Raw genomic sequence first — 13,929 nt, 5'->3', positions numbered from 1 at the left:
GTTTCTTTGTCTCTCAATCTGTCTTTCCTACCTATTTCATTCCACTGGCTTGAATTCTACTCTCCTCCCTACTTGTCAATCTCCAAGCCTCAGCCACATAAGTCAATATGAGTGCATAATACATTTTGTACATTATCTCTTGATGCAAGTGTAATGGACTAGTATAAATTAGAAACAATTCTCTAACCCACGGGTAAATAATGGAAATATCAAGCTCGATGATGATGATTATTATTTTTATGACTTGTGAGGTGTGGCTAAGAAGCTGCTTACATCTATTAGTATTATTTACGTAGTTATGTACGGACTTTATTTGGTAAAATCGTGATCATATTATTTGTGAGGTTATGTCATATGTATATTAATATTATTTTATTTATTGTAAGAAAACGTAATTAATAGTGTATAATTTATTATTACCTGTAAATATGGTGTATAAATCCAGTGTAATGTTGTGCAACACACATGGTAATAGTCCAGAACAACGCATCTTTCCACTGGAATTGTGTAGAAAATTCCTTTCATTGTAAATAGGTTATTGGAGACTCTCTCGAAATTACGAGAAAAAAAAACATGCTGTGTCATATTCTTCTAGAAGCCTGGCTAGGCAATGTATATAAAGAGGCAGTCTTGGGAATTGAGTTGAGTTTGTTTAACGAGACTTGTAGTGGAAGTGGTTAGCCAAGTGTTTGAAGTCAAGTATGTGAACTTTGTTGGGTTGGTAGTTGGTTGACATGCAAGTGTTGCAGTCTTCTTCTTCTTCTTCTTGGTAGCATTTTGTTTAAAGATGGCAGTTTATTAGTGCGGGTGTGTGTAATACGTGTATATAATTTGTAAATAAAATAGTGTACACAATGGAAAGCATTTCATCTGTACATCTTTGTGGCTACGACATGCTGCGGAGTGAGATTAGTAGACAAATAAGCTTAAGTGGAGTTTTTAAGAGTAGAAAAGATTATAATATGAAGGTAAAGTTGAAATTCAGGAGGACAAATTGAGAAAAATAATAATTTATAGGAAGAGGAATAAGGAATTAGAATAATTTATCAAAGGAGATTCGATAAATTTTGAAGTTCTTTGAAATCATTTAAGGAAAGAGGAGACTATGCTACCTGGGTAACAGCCCTAAATGCAGATCAGTGGTGATTGAGGATGACTTCCATTTGCAACTAATACTGTGTATGCAAACTAAAGATAAAAAGATTTCCTAATTTAAAATACGACGAGCTCCTCATTACCTGCAGAGTAATGAAGCGTGCACTGTGCTGCTTTACCTGGCAATGATTTGCTGATGCATGTAGTAGAAGAGTTCGCCTCGGCGATCCTTGTTCGCCACAATTTCGGGTTCCAATGGGTACACTAAATGCCAGTGCCAATGATGAAGGTTAGCTCCGATATCTTCTCGGAAGTACGCAAGGCGATGCTCCACGTCCAGATCCGTTCCAGTGAAATTACGCTCAATGTCAATGGGTACCTGAGAATCAATCAAAAAAATAAAATAAATAAATAAAGTAATTTCTAAGTAACAGCTAATGCAATTCAACTACTATGGCACTGTACTGTTTCACTGATCACAATCACAAGTGATAATAACTATATTCATGAAAACAAATAAACAGTGCACTCCCAAATTTCTTTCTCCTTGCTCAAATTTCAAAGCATGATTTAACAATTTGACCACCCTACAAATAGTGCTGTCACGTTATGGTTACATTTTGAATCTTTATTTTAGCTTCTTTATAGACCTGAATTGTTTAAATAGTCAGTACAATGGAAGTCATTGTTTTGTAAAATGTTTTGGAATTAATCTCAAACAACAATTAATATAAGATGTGGTGGGGTGGGGGGAGGGTCCTAGGTACATCATAAAGTGGTTGGCAAAGTTGCTGAGGGCTCCGGCGTACAGCGCTTACACCCGCCTGCACTCTTCTTACCCCTGACAAGATCATATCGTCGTTCCAGACTCCTACCGCACCCAACACACTTGGTAACTCTTCGGAGCCCCCTGAGGGCTCTGCTGGACAGACCATACACCTGCCTGCACTCTTCTTACCCCTGACAAGATCATATCGTCGTTCCAGGCTCCTCCCGCACACTTGCAAAGTCTGGGGACTACTCAGGGCTCTGCTGCCAAAGTCTGAGCGCCTCACGACTAAAGAGAAAACATCGTGCTTGCTGGACAACAGCCACAGTCTGAAAGAATTTGCCATTTTCTTGAAGATAGAAAGGCAAAATGTTTACAGCCGAAATAATAAAGATAATATTGTATAATTGAATATCACACCACGTAAGTTTGACTTCGCTACATTGGTCCATTACAACATAAAGTGAAACATCTGTCCATCTCTTTATGTAATCAATTACAGAGTGAAATAACGTTAAATGTTTTTGAAAAGGTGGCAGGGCGGTGCCCAAAAGCCCTTCATGCACGAACTGCCACTGCTCTTAAGTTATGACACTTAATATGCATAATTTGAAATTAAATATGACATGAAATGAAATTAATATACGAGTACCGGGCGAGTTGGCCGTGCGCGTAGAGGCAAGCGGCTGTGAGCTTGCATCCGGGAGATAGTAGGTTCGAATCCCACTATCGGCAGCCCTGAAAATGGTTTTCCGTGGTTTCCCATTTTCACACCAGGCAAATGCTGGGGCTGTACCTTAATTAAGGCCATGGCCGCTTCCTTCCAACTCCTAGGCCTTTCCAATCCCATCGTTGCCATAAGACCTATCTGTGTCAGTGCGACGTAAAGCCCCTAGCAAAAAAAATATATATATATACACGAGTGGTTTTTAGCTTTTATTTCGTAATGTCCAACATTTTAGGGCACCCTGTTCTCTTTTCTCTTTACGCCATCTGGTCACCCTGACCTGTTAATGCCACAAAAAAAGCCATTTAGAAGGGCTAAAGAATACTACTTACCCGCTCATCAACATTCTTGATGACTTCCACCTCTGCTTGAGCACGATATACCACACTGCCCTCATGGAACTTTTCAGGAAATAGTTCGTTGAGAGACAACAAATCACTGTCTTGAGTTTCTGGTTTGTGCAGCATGGCGACTGACAATGCATAGTTGAACAGCTCTGGATTGAGGTTTATTCGAAAATAAACGGCTGCTGACAAAAAGTCTTCCATGTTTTTCATTTCTGAAAGGGCACAAAACATCCTCGTTCTCAGTCAATATGTACATTTCAAGGAACGGAAAAAGACTAAAGGGAACAAAAAATTCTTGAACTCTTTCCTGCATACAGACTGAGACAACTTGCCCCTACGTTTCATCCTATTATTGAGCAAAAAATTAAGAAAATCACACTATATTACAAAAATTAAATTACCATACAATATTCAAGAGATTCAAATTAAATGTTTAACACTTCAAGATAATATGTTACCACACATACTTCTCTCTCTCTCTGAGAGTTGAAGATTCCCCACCTCCAACCCCTCTCTTGACCATCAGGTTTCATATTCCAGTGCTCATTTTCACTAATATCAGTGGTATTAATTTTAGTAACATTTTCTTCATTCATTAAACTTCACTTCTATAAATTCTTAAAGATTCTGTATCATTTCCATAATCTATATACAGCTTGCTTTTAACCTTTTCCTCCCCATGCCCAGGTTAACTCGGATGTCAAGATGTCTCCCACTGTCCCAAACACTAGTTAACAGAATCACCTCAGGTTTAATTGTTGTGGTGCCCTTATCGAACTGAGTGCCACACGCCTACATCTACAGTCAACACGGCAGAGTGCAGCGCTGGACAATAACGTCACACCTATTTTCAGTATAAAATAGCATGCAGGATGAGCTGCGACACACTGCCATACGCCGACCTGTCTACACCATACTCCAGCCAGGTAGGTTATCCCCTATTTGAAAATGTGGTCTGGCCGGGTTTCACCTCTACATGCGCAAGCGTAACCTCGGAAGGATCCATTCCCTTTCTCCCTCTCACTGTAGTTTTTGCTTTCAGCATACTTGTGGCATATTCTATGTCCCATTATACATTGTACAGAAGAACTTCCCTTAATATTTGTGTTCTGGCAACAAGAATATTATTGTGACTTAAAGCACATTCAGGAACTGACAACACTCATTCCCACTAATAAGCATCATTTTGTAAATAATGGTCACCAGCGAGAACAACCTTAGGTTTCAGGGCAATTTAAAGTGAATGAATACTTGTAAGTGCTGGCCCTGTGGTGTAGGGCTGGCATGCCTGCGTCTTACCCGGAGGCCCCGGGTTCGAATCCTGGCCAGATCAGGGATTTTTTCTGGATTAGAGGGTTGGTTTGAGGTCCACTTAGACTAAGTAATTAGAATTGAGGAGCTATCTGACGGTGAGATAGAGGCCTCAGTCTAGAAAGCCAAGAATAACAGCCGAGAGGATTTGTCGTGCTGACCACGTGACACCTCGTAATCTGCAGGCCTTCAGGCTTAGCAGCGGTCACTTGATAGCCAAGGCCCTTCAGGGCTGTAGTGCAATGGGGTTAGTTAGAATACTTGTAAACTGGTGAATCAATAAAAATAAGTTTGTGTTTGCACAAGTGTTTGCTTTTGTACACAACATTAATGGTCCCTCACACTCACTTAGAAATCAGAATTAAATTGCCCTCAGCTCGAGTAAGTCACCTGGTCAGAATGACTGTGCACCGCTATGAAATAAATGACATAATTGGAACAGCAGAATTTTCACAAACAGTTGTCAGTACGCATTCAAAATAATTGTATTCAACCAATCACGATATCAGAAGATTACTACAATCTATCAGCTTCGTTGTCCGTATTGATAATTTAAGCACACAAGTATGAAGGATGAGTTTTCCACCTAATCAGTACTTTATTTTACAAAATGTTTAGAATTATTTACATTAAAACAGTACCAGTTTTGACCTGTAAATAGGTCATCATCAGCTTATTCTTGTTTAATTAGTTTTTAGTAATGTTTTATTATGTACAATCGCTATTTAGCAGGTTCACCAACAGCTGTTGATGACCTATTTACAGGTTGAAACCGGTACTGTTTTAATGTAAATAATTCTAAACATTTTGTAAAATAGAGTACTGATTAGGTGGAAAACTCATCCTTCATACTTGTGTGCTACAAGAAGATTATGTGTGGTAAATCTTGAAACATTTGGGTACATGTAAAGGCACTTCACACTTTTTGGGGTCTCAGTACAAACCTGGGATATCAGAATGCAGAGGGCAAAGTAGACCTTAATTTCATCCTCATTAGAGTCAAACCACTTGCTGTCGCCTGTTCTTTCCTATCTGGGTCCAATAATTGTTCCGTAGTGTAAATATTTGTTTCCCATGCAATGCAGGGAAGCAACAGGTCCATATATTCCAAAAATACAGGCAATTCTGATACAGAATTATCTAAACATTTGTCTTTCAGTTCTACCAACACCCCTGGAGAACCTATACCAGATGTATGCATAAGTTTTTGCCACTTTTTGTGGTAAAGAAAACACGTAATTTTCAAGAGAGTTCATTTTTTTGTTCATTCAAAATATTGTCCATCGGCTTCTACTCACTTCGCCCATCTTTCAGGTAAGTTATGAATACCATGCCAGAAAAACTGCCTGTCTTTTGCGACAAACCACTCGTCGAGCCATTTTCCAACTTCCTCGAAATTGCTGAAGTGCTGTTCTGTGAGCGCATGGCCCATTGATGCAAAGAGGTGATAGTCAGAAGGCGCCAGGTCGGGGCAGGACGGCGGGTGCGGAAGGACGTCCCATCCAAGCGATTTCAAGGTGTGAGACGGCGCATTGTCATGAAACAAAATCACTTTGCCATGTCTTGTGGTCCATTCCCGTCGTCTTTCAATCAATGCGTGATTTAAATTAATCATTTGTTGGCGATAGCGTTGTGCATTAACAGTTTCGCCAGGCTTCAAAAGTTCATAATACACAATACTGCTCTGGTTCCACCAGACACAAAGCATTGTCTTTCACATTGAAATCACCACATTTGGACGGTGTTATGCATCAACCGGCTAAGCGTCAAATCTTAGTTTTGAGCAAAACGCGTTCAAAAGTTTTCACATTTAAAACCATCTTAGAAGAGATATTTTAGACAAAATAAATCAATATTTGGTACAGGTACGTAATGAAGTGCACGTAATGCTAATATTCACACGAAAATTCATTCAGAGCAATATTTTCTTTGTTTTCCTAAAATTTAACTTAGCCGTATTTGCAGTTTACGGGTCGAAGATATGCATCAAGCGGCTAAGCACCAAACTGCGGCGGTTAACGTTGTGATGCTCAGGGTTACGGAACTTGTAGTTATGCAACAACAAGTTAAGCGCCACTATGTGAGATTTTGTTGTTAATAACCAAGAACCAGCAATAAAATATTGGATTTTCAATACCTATTACTATTGTATTGTATAAGAATTTTACAAAAACATACATTAATAGGACTATGTGAATAGTGGAAAGTGTTTACTAGGTTACAGTTTAAAGCAAAATATAAAAGAAGCAGCAATAAAATATTGGATTTTCAATACCTATTACTATTTTATTATATCAGAATTTTACAGAAACATGCATTAATAGGACTATGTGAATAGTAGAAAGTGTTTACTAGGTTACTAGGTAACAAAATATAAATCTAGTTACAGAAATACAAAGGACACATTTGAATCACATACATTAGTTTTTCATTTTCATTTCTCACTCACTCTCAGTTTGCAGTGTAAAATCAAGTTTTTCGTCAAAACCATCTATATCGTCATATGTTCCGCCATTTGAATACAGTTTTTCATAGAAACCTCTACAGTCACTTGGAATGAGATGCATGATACTCTTCAAGTCTTTCAGTTTGGGTTCTGATATTGGCTTCCCATTAGGCCATAGAAGTTCTAGACCGTCATCCCGAAATACGTCGTGATCACTCAGACGTGATGAGCTTTTTCTTTTCAACCAAATTTCCTGACCTTCACTGCTATTGAAGGACGTTTTCAAAATAAGTGAATATGGTTTTTTCTTTTCGATTTCAATTTCCCTGGTTTTCAGCCAACTGACAGTCTTACCTTCAACGTCTTTCTTCCTGTTCATTACCTTCTTTTCTAAACAAGCAGATCCCACGAAGTCTTCTTTCTTCATCTCTTTTACTATAAATTTGTTTTTTCTACGGCATTGCTTCATGACTTGTATGTAATCATCAGGAGTGTACAGCCGCTGCTGAAACTTTAAGGAGCACTCTATGTCTCCGAAGTCATCATCATTGGGCAAGAAACTGTGCCCAGGTATTAGAAATTTCATTCGAATGGTTTCTAATGTTGGATGTGAAGCCAGGATACTCTTCAACATAAGAACAAGCTTTATGTTCCTGTTCTGTCCCCCACAAGAATCTGACCACAATATTAGATGTTTCTTTCCCTCGTCTAAATTTTCCATGAGATGTTGTCTGAGACAAGACCCTATCTCTTGTGCTCCACGGCCAGCTTGCCCTTCTACCCAGACATGGCAGTAGCCTTTATTTGACCCTCCATCATGAACTCCACAGTTGTACAGCCACAATACGCGTTTGTAGAATACTATATTAGTGGAGATTTTTGGCAAAGGTAGAGTCCGCTGGAGGTCGAATGTCAGAACCGCTAAATCTTCGATCTAGCAGCACGCTTCATATCATTCTTCATTTCGGAACGCGCCCTTTCCGCTAGCTCTTGATGGATCTCCAGTTGTTGCCTTAGGTCAAGCGAATCCTCATGACCTTTCAGTTGAGCATTCAGAGAATCGCAAACACTGCAGGTGTCTTTCTTAAGTGCTTTGCGCCTCAGATTGAATTTAGTATAAAATATTTTCTTGTAGGAGGACATTGACACAGGCTCCGAATATTCGTTTCTGTACAGGCCGTACATGACCGGAATAGTGACATGTGATGGGAGGAAGTCACTACTAGTCTCTGCCCTGCAATATTGTGACTTATACCTAGGGAATTGGTTTATGTGGCTGATTACTTCGGCCACCTTACCTTCGTGTAATCTATTTACTGTGTTAGATTTCCCCCTACCATCTTTAATCACTTCAAAATTTCTTGTTTTTTTTTTTTTCATATATGCATCGATCCTGTCCCCAGATATTCTAAGAGTTTGAGTAAAAATTCGTTTGCACACTCGCACACCCGCCAAAGTGTAAATTCTAGTGCAGGTTCTTCTGCTTGTTCCCTTGACTCTCTTTCTCTTTACCTCGACCATGGATACTTTGCTAGAAATGAACAAAACCTTAGCTTCGTAAGACTCCAAACTCCAGAAATTATTGAATTCCTTCCTTCTTTCTTCTACACCTACTTTTTCATGGCATTTATCCTGGCAATGGAAGTCTCGAAATTCTTTAGCATCGACAACCTTCCCACGTTGGCTAACATATGACTCGTTTGGCTGGCATTTCTTTTTTCTGTCGTCCCTGCTCTGATCAGATACTTTTCTTTTTCGTCCCCTTCTTGGTCTCCCTTCAGATATACGGGCTGTGATCAAATTTCCTGAATTTAATGAAGGCGAATCAGCGATCGATATGGAATCGTTGACACTTTCATTTCCAGCTTTCACATTATTAACAGAGTTGACGATTTCCGAAACCAATTATTATTATTACTAAACCTCACTTCAGACGTGGCTTGACAGTTCTCTACGGTGGCATGTTGGTCTGTTACATTACTTTCCTGTACTGAATCATTATCGTTGTTTCGTAAATTTGGATCATACGTGTGAGAATTTTCGGTATCTTGCACACTGAAAAAGTCATTTTTTGATGTAGGTGCGAGTACATCCTCACCACACTGGAATAAAATATCGCAATTATCGTATGCAGCAGGTAACAGAGGGGTAAGTTCAGCAGGGTCACTTGAAAATGATTCCCATTGGCTTCTTTCTACAGCGCAGCTTGCTGCAGGCGACAGAGTATCCTCGTTTTCTCCAGCCATGCGGCTTGTTGCTACCTGCAACAACATAATACGTTACTTCCCCAAGGCTTTACGTAAGATATAAAGAATTCTAATAATCTAATCGTCTAATATTCTGCAACGTGAACGCGTATATCAAAGCAAATGATTAAATTTACACATACTCGAGGGAGAAGACCACAATATCAGTTGAAAACGACTCACTCGCCCCATAACCCATCCTTCGAGGAAAAGAGCAAATAAATGATGAAGTCGTAATACAAATAGCAGAAAAAGACATGCTGACTAACTGATGAGGAATCGAACCCACATCCTTCCAGGCACACCATTACCACCTGTGCTAACGCATCTACTTCAAGGCCTTAGCGGGCGACTTAATTAATTACTAATTTAATGAAAGCTTATGATCATGCTGTACGTATTACTAAACTGCTTTGTGAAATTAAGTTACATAAATCAAAACAGGCAACTGTACACTTATATCCAGTAAAAACTACCAAGCACTCATGATAATGCACTGTATAACAGTAACTAGTACTTCATACCTGTGATATACAGGACATGTCCCTTTCAGTTCTACTTTCAATCTCCTCCGACTGTTCCACGGACAATAACGCAAGTATTTTTTGCGTTCTCGTTGTCATCATGCGAGATTAAGAGTGACGAGCACACCACACCACAACAATTCTAGAGACAGTCCGCCAATTCTTAATAAACAAACAGTGTTTCCAACATAGGCTACTAATCGGGAGAGTAAAACTGTGTGAGATGTCGTTTAGCCGGATGTTACAAAACGCCATATACCACTTGCCGAATCAGACCTTTCAATAAGGCGCATAGACGGTTGATGCATAACTTGTAACCCCGCATTATGATAGTGGCGCTTACGTTTTTCTTCCGTTACATCTGTTTAAATTCAAACAGAGCTCCGTGAGTATTCGAGCAGCTAGTTCGATCCCTTAGGCGGTAGATGGTGCCAGTATTCCGTTTTTGGAAAATTGTCGCTTAGCCGGTTGATGCATAACACCGTCCATTTAAATTGTTGAAACCATGTCCCACATGTTCTAATCAATGGAGCATGTTCACCATATGTTTCTACCAGCAAACAATGACTTCCGACGGCCTTTTTCTTTTGATTGAATAAGAAAAGCAATGCGTGCCGCAAATGTTCTTTTTCAGACACAAACATCAACATGATCACTGAACGATACAACTCAGACGCTAGTGTTTGGCCACTCAACTTGTGTGTGTTGGTTGGTTAATATCAGCCGAACAAACTGACGTATGTGTCAAATTTATATGCTGCGTACTGTTCGCTGGCGCCATCTCTTACTGAAACCGGAAAAGACTTATGCATGCACCTGATAAAGCGATTACTAACACACACCCAGTCACTATGAATAGCTTTCGCACACTGGGCTTTAGCTACGATTTCACAATCATTTGTATCAGATGAAGAGTCACATTCACTTAAAATCTCTTCTTCAGTATTCTCATAACCACCATCACTGTCCTCCGAATCACTTTTAATTAACTCAGCAATAGCATTGCTTTCACTGACCTTTATTATGCACGGAGCCATGGCTAGGAGACTGACTGACACCTTTCAGTGGCAACAATTGGGCAATATATTACGGTACAAATTCTTGGAAGGAAAGCTGTAAACAAGCAACATTCCTATTCTATTCATAGAAGTTCACAAAAGGGAAATCCTTGCAGGGGTGGTCAAAATACAGTCGAACCTCGACATCTTGAACCTCCATTACTTGCATTTTCAGTATCTCGAAATAACTTAACTTTCCCAGCTGTTTGTCCTATTCTTCACGTGTATTTATTTCTCTATTACTCAAAATTCGGTTACACAAATTTCTCGATTTATTGAAGCAAACATTTCCTCCCTTAAAGCAAAAAAATACTCTTTAACAGGAATTTTGTGCAACAGTACAGAAAGGGTTACGGTGATGCTGGGAGCTAATATGACGGGAACCGACAAACTAAAACTTCTAAAGACTGGAAAATCGGCAAAGTCTAGCTGTTTCTCGGGTGTAAATTAATTACCGGTCACGTACAAAAGCAACCCCGGAAGTCGTGGATGACAGCGCACTTCATACAGGCAGATGGTTCATAACATCCTCTCTGTCACTTCACATTCTGCATGTTTTAAGGTCAGTCCTCTAATAGATTGTGTCAGAAAAGTTGAACTGCAGAAAGTTTGCTATTTCCAAGTATGTTTTATTTTGCTATATCTAGGTCTAAGTGAAGGCATGTTTCCAGTTTTTAGATCATTAAGATATGAGCCCTATTTATCAGTGGCATCAAGGTTTAACCAAATGAAAAATAATAAGTGAGTTAATTCCACCTTTTCAATACAAATTAAATAGTGTTTATTAAATAAACATTAAATGGGACTAGTTTCGGCCTATTTAAAGGTCATCTTCAGCCATATCGCGTTTAGAACAAAGTATTTGAAACACAGTGGTTTTAAAGATGGTCTTAACACTAGGTTTACCGCAGCGGTCAAAATGACAGTTTTCATTTTTGTTTTCTCTGTATTTCTCGTTATACGGTTATAACATACAAACCCTTCGGTGGCTTTTATTGATATTAAGTGTACTTTTCGGCATATAGCTTCAAAATCCCGTAACTCCTTTCTAGTTAGCGCTAAGAGGTCATATACCTACTTTTACCGGACGGTCATTTTGACCGGTATTGCAGTAGCTACCCGATCAGACTTTTGTGGCATTCATTTACAACAGAGTGCTGCAATGGGACAGCTGTTCAAACAATGATACAAGTACACCGACAGGAAAGTATAGTCAGTATTTGCTCAGTAATGAAAGGTGTCCAATCGTAAAGAGGAGCCAATTGTCGTGTTCACTCGTTACAAACATTCAAACTAGGTTTCCCGAATGTTTGTAATTACCCTGAAGAAACATATTTTCGCGTAGTCTGCAAATGGATGACGAAATTCTGAAGCATAAGCATATAATTTCCCCATCACAATCATGCCATGAATCTGGGACTGATTTATACCTCGATAATTGCAAAGACGTGTATAACTTGACAAACAGAAATAGTTCGGATAGTAATTCTAGTTGCTTCGAGCCTATAGAAATTCCATGTGAACATGTAATCACACAGCAGCCTTCCACCTCAAAGGTTAGGGAACTATCCGGCAAATGGCGACACACGCACACTAGCAAAGCAGCTTATGACAAAGGTAAACCTATTTGAAGTTAGTCATTTTGTATTTACGTAATTCTGTGCACAGTGTAAGTAAGTTTGGTATTATATTTTACAGGTGAAGGAAACACTAAGGAAGATAATGAACTTACTGGCAAGGAGCACGATATCAACTACAGAAGGCCGAACATATGCTGTGGTATGTCAACATATGGGCGTGGTTAGCATATGACGGTCGGCGAGGAAGAAGTCGCTTTGGATGGAACAGTGCAGACTCTTGTTGATATACAAAGCCTGTCAGGCCATCGAGGACAGTAAAATGTACTGAGGGAAGTCCGAGGTCCCACGTGACACGCAAAACGCTACATTGAAGGAACTTGTTCCGCTACAGCTTGTCGTCTTTTTATTGACGAATCCGAGCTGCGCGACATCGAATGATATAATGAGGTTGGAGCCTGCGAGGTTCTGAACAATCCTGAACGGACACTTTCTTTGGAAGAACTGGACGCTGTCATTGGTATTTTATACGAACGCGGAACTTATGGAGCTGACACGAACGTTCTCAATCTGTGGTCACAGAAGTGGGGTCCTGGAATTTTCTCCCGAACTGTGGCACGGAACCGTTTCCTGGATATCATGAGATTTCTTGTATTTGATGAAAAATCTACCAGCAGGGACCATCTGAAAATTGATAGATTGGTACTTGTATCTGTTGAGCGGGACAAATTTATATCTAATTGTACTATTTGCTTCAGACCAAGTGAGAACATTACCGTGGATGAACAACTCTTTCCAACGAAAGCTAGATGCCCATTTATGCAGTATATGGCCAATAAACCAGAAAAGTTTGGTATTAAATTTTAGCTGGCTGTCGATGTGGAAGCCTACCATGTTGTAAACGGTTTTCCCTATCTTGGAAAAGATGAAACGCGACCCACCGATCGGACCCTAAGTGAACACGAATTATTGCGTCTTGCTGAGTTTTTTACCAATCAGTGAAGAAGTGTGTAATGGGAACAAGACAATTGAAAGGTATGCAAACTGTAGAAAACTGGTCTGTGGTTCACTTCAAAGGTGACCAAGCAAAGTGTGTGTGTGTACAGTGCGACAAATAAGTTTAAAAGCAGAAAGTGACATTCATGTAGATATGTATATAATGTAAGCTAAAGTGTGTAAGAATAACATTCTGCCTTACTAGTGTACTTATTTCTTTATTTATTTATTTATTTATTTATTTATTCATAATAGTGTTTACAAATCATGCATGATAATAATTAAATTATGGTCTATGATTTTTTTAATACTCAATTCGAACCTTTTTCTGGCACCAATATCCTCAGGAAACGAATACGAGCCACTATCGGTCAAAATGACCGCTTCGGTAAAAGTAGGTAGAAAGAGTGTTTGGTAAACCTAGTGTTAAATCATAGAAATTTGACACTACGAAAAATTGTTTTTAGAATTTAATGAAAACACTTTTGTTGTAAGAAATCAGTTCACTTAGCTGTAGGAATATATGAGAAGAAGAAGTCTTTTATATTCTTCGTAGTATTCAAGAGCATAAATAAAAATAAAAATTCACAGTCTTGACGAGATGTGGAACTGGGCATATATTCATAATGTTGTTGTAGCACAGGAGAAGAAGTCGTTTGATATTCTTCATATCACCACGAAGCGTAGATACAGTTAAAATCATTTATAACCTTGATGAGATGTAGAATTCAGTATATATGTTAAGTATTGCCTTAGTTAAAATGTGAGTTGAAAAATTCAATAGGACAAACTTCTATGTTTTAAGATCATCTTTAAAACCACTGTGTTATAAA

The 13,929-nt window shown here is 39.0% G+C and overlaps 1 protein-coding gene across 1 annotated transcript in view; it reads right to left on the bottom strand.

Annotated features, from left to right (window-relative positions):
* The window catches only part of LOC136886384 (phenoloxidase 1), a 104,416-nt gene that overhangs the window by 73,742 nt on the left and 16,745 nt on the right, over nt 1-13,929 (bottom strand). Inside the window, exons 4-5 of the mRNA XM_068230714.1 lie at nt 2,924-3,150; nt 1,275-1,474 (exon numbers count right to left, since the gene is read on the bottom strand). Of these exons, the coding sequence (XP_068086815.1) occupies nt 1,275-1,474; nt 2,924-3,150 (427 nt within the window). The remainder of the gene's footprint in view (nt 1-1,274; nt 1,475-2,923; nt 3,151-13,929) is intronic.

Source organism: Anabrus simplex, chromosome X (genome assembly GCF_040414725.1).
Source record: "Anabrus simplex isolate iqAnaSimp1 chromosome X, ASM4041472v1, whole genome shotgun sequence".
Taxonomy (NCBI): Eukaryota; Metazoa; Arthropoda; class Insecta; order Orthoptera; family Tettigoniidae; genus Anabrus; species Anabrus simplex.
The sequence above is the reverse complement of the archived record's forward strand: the minus strand, read 5'-3'. Positions and strand labels throughout refer to the sequence as shown.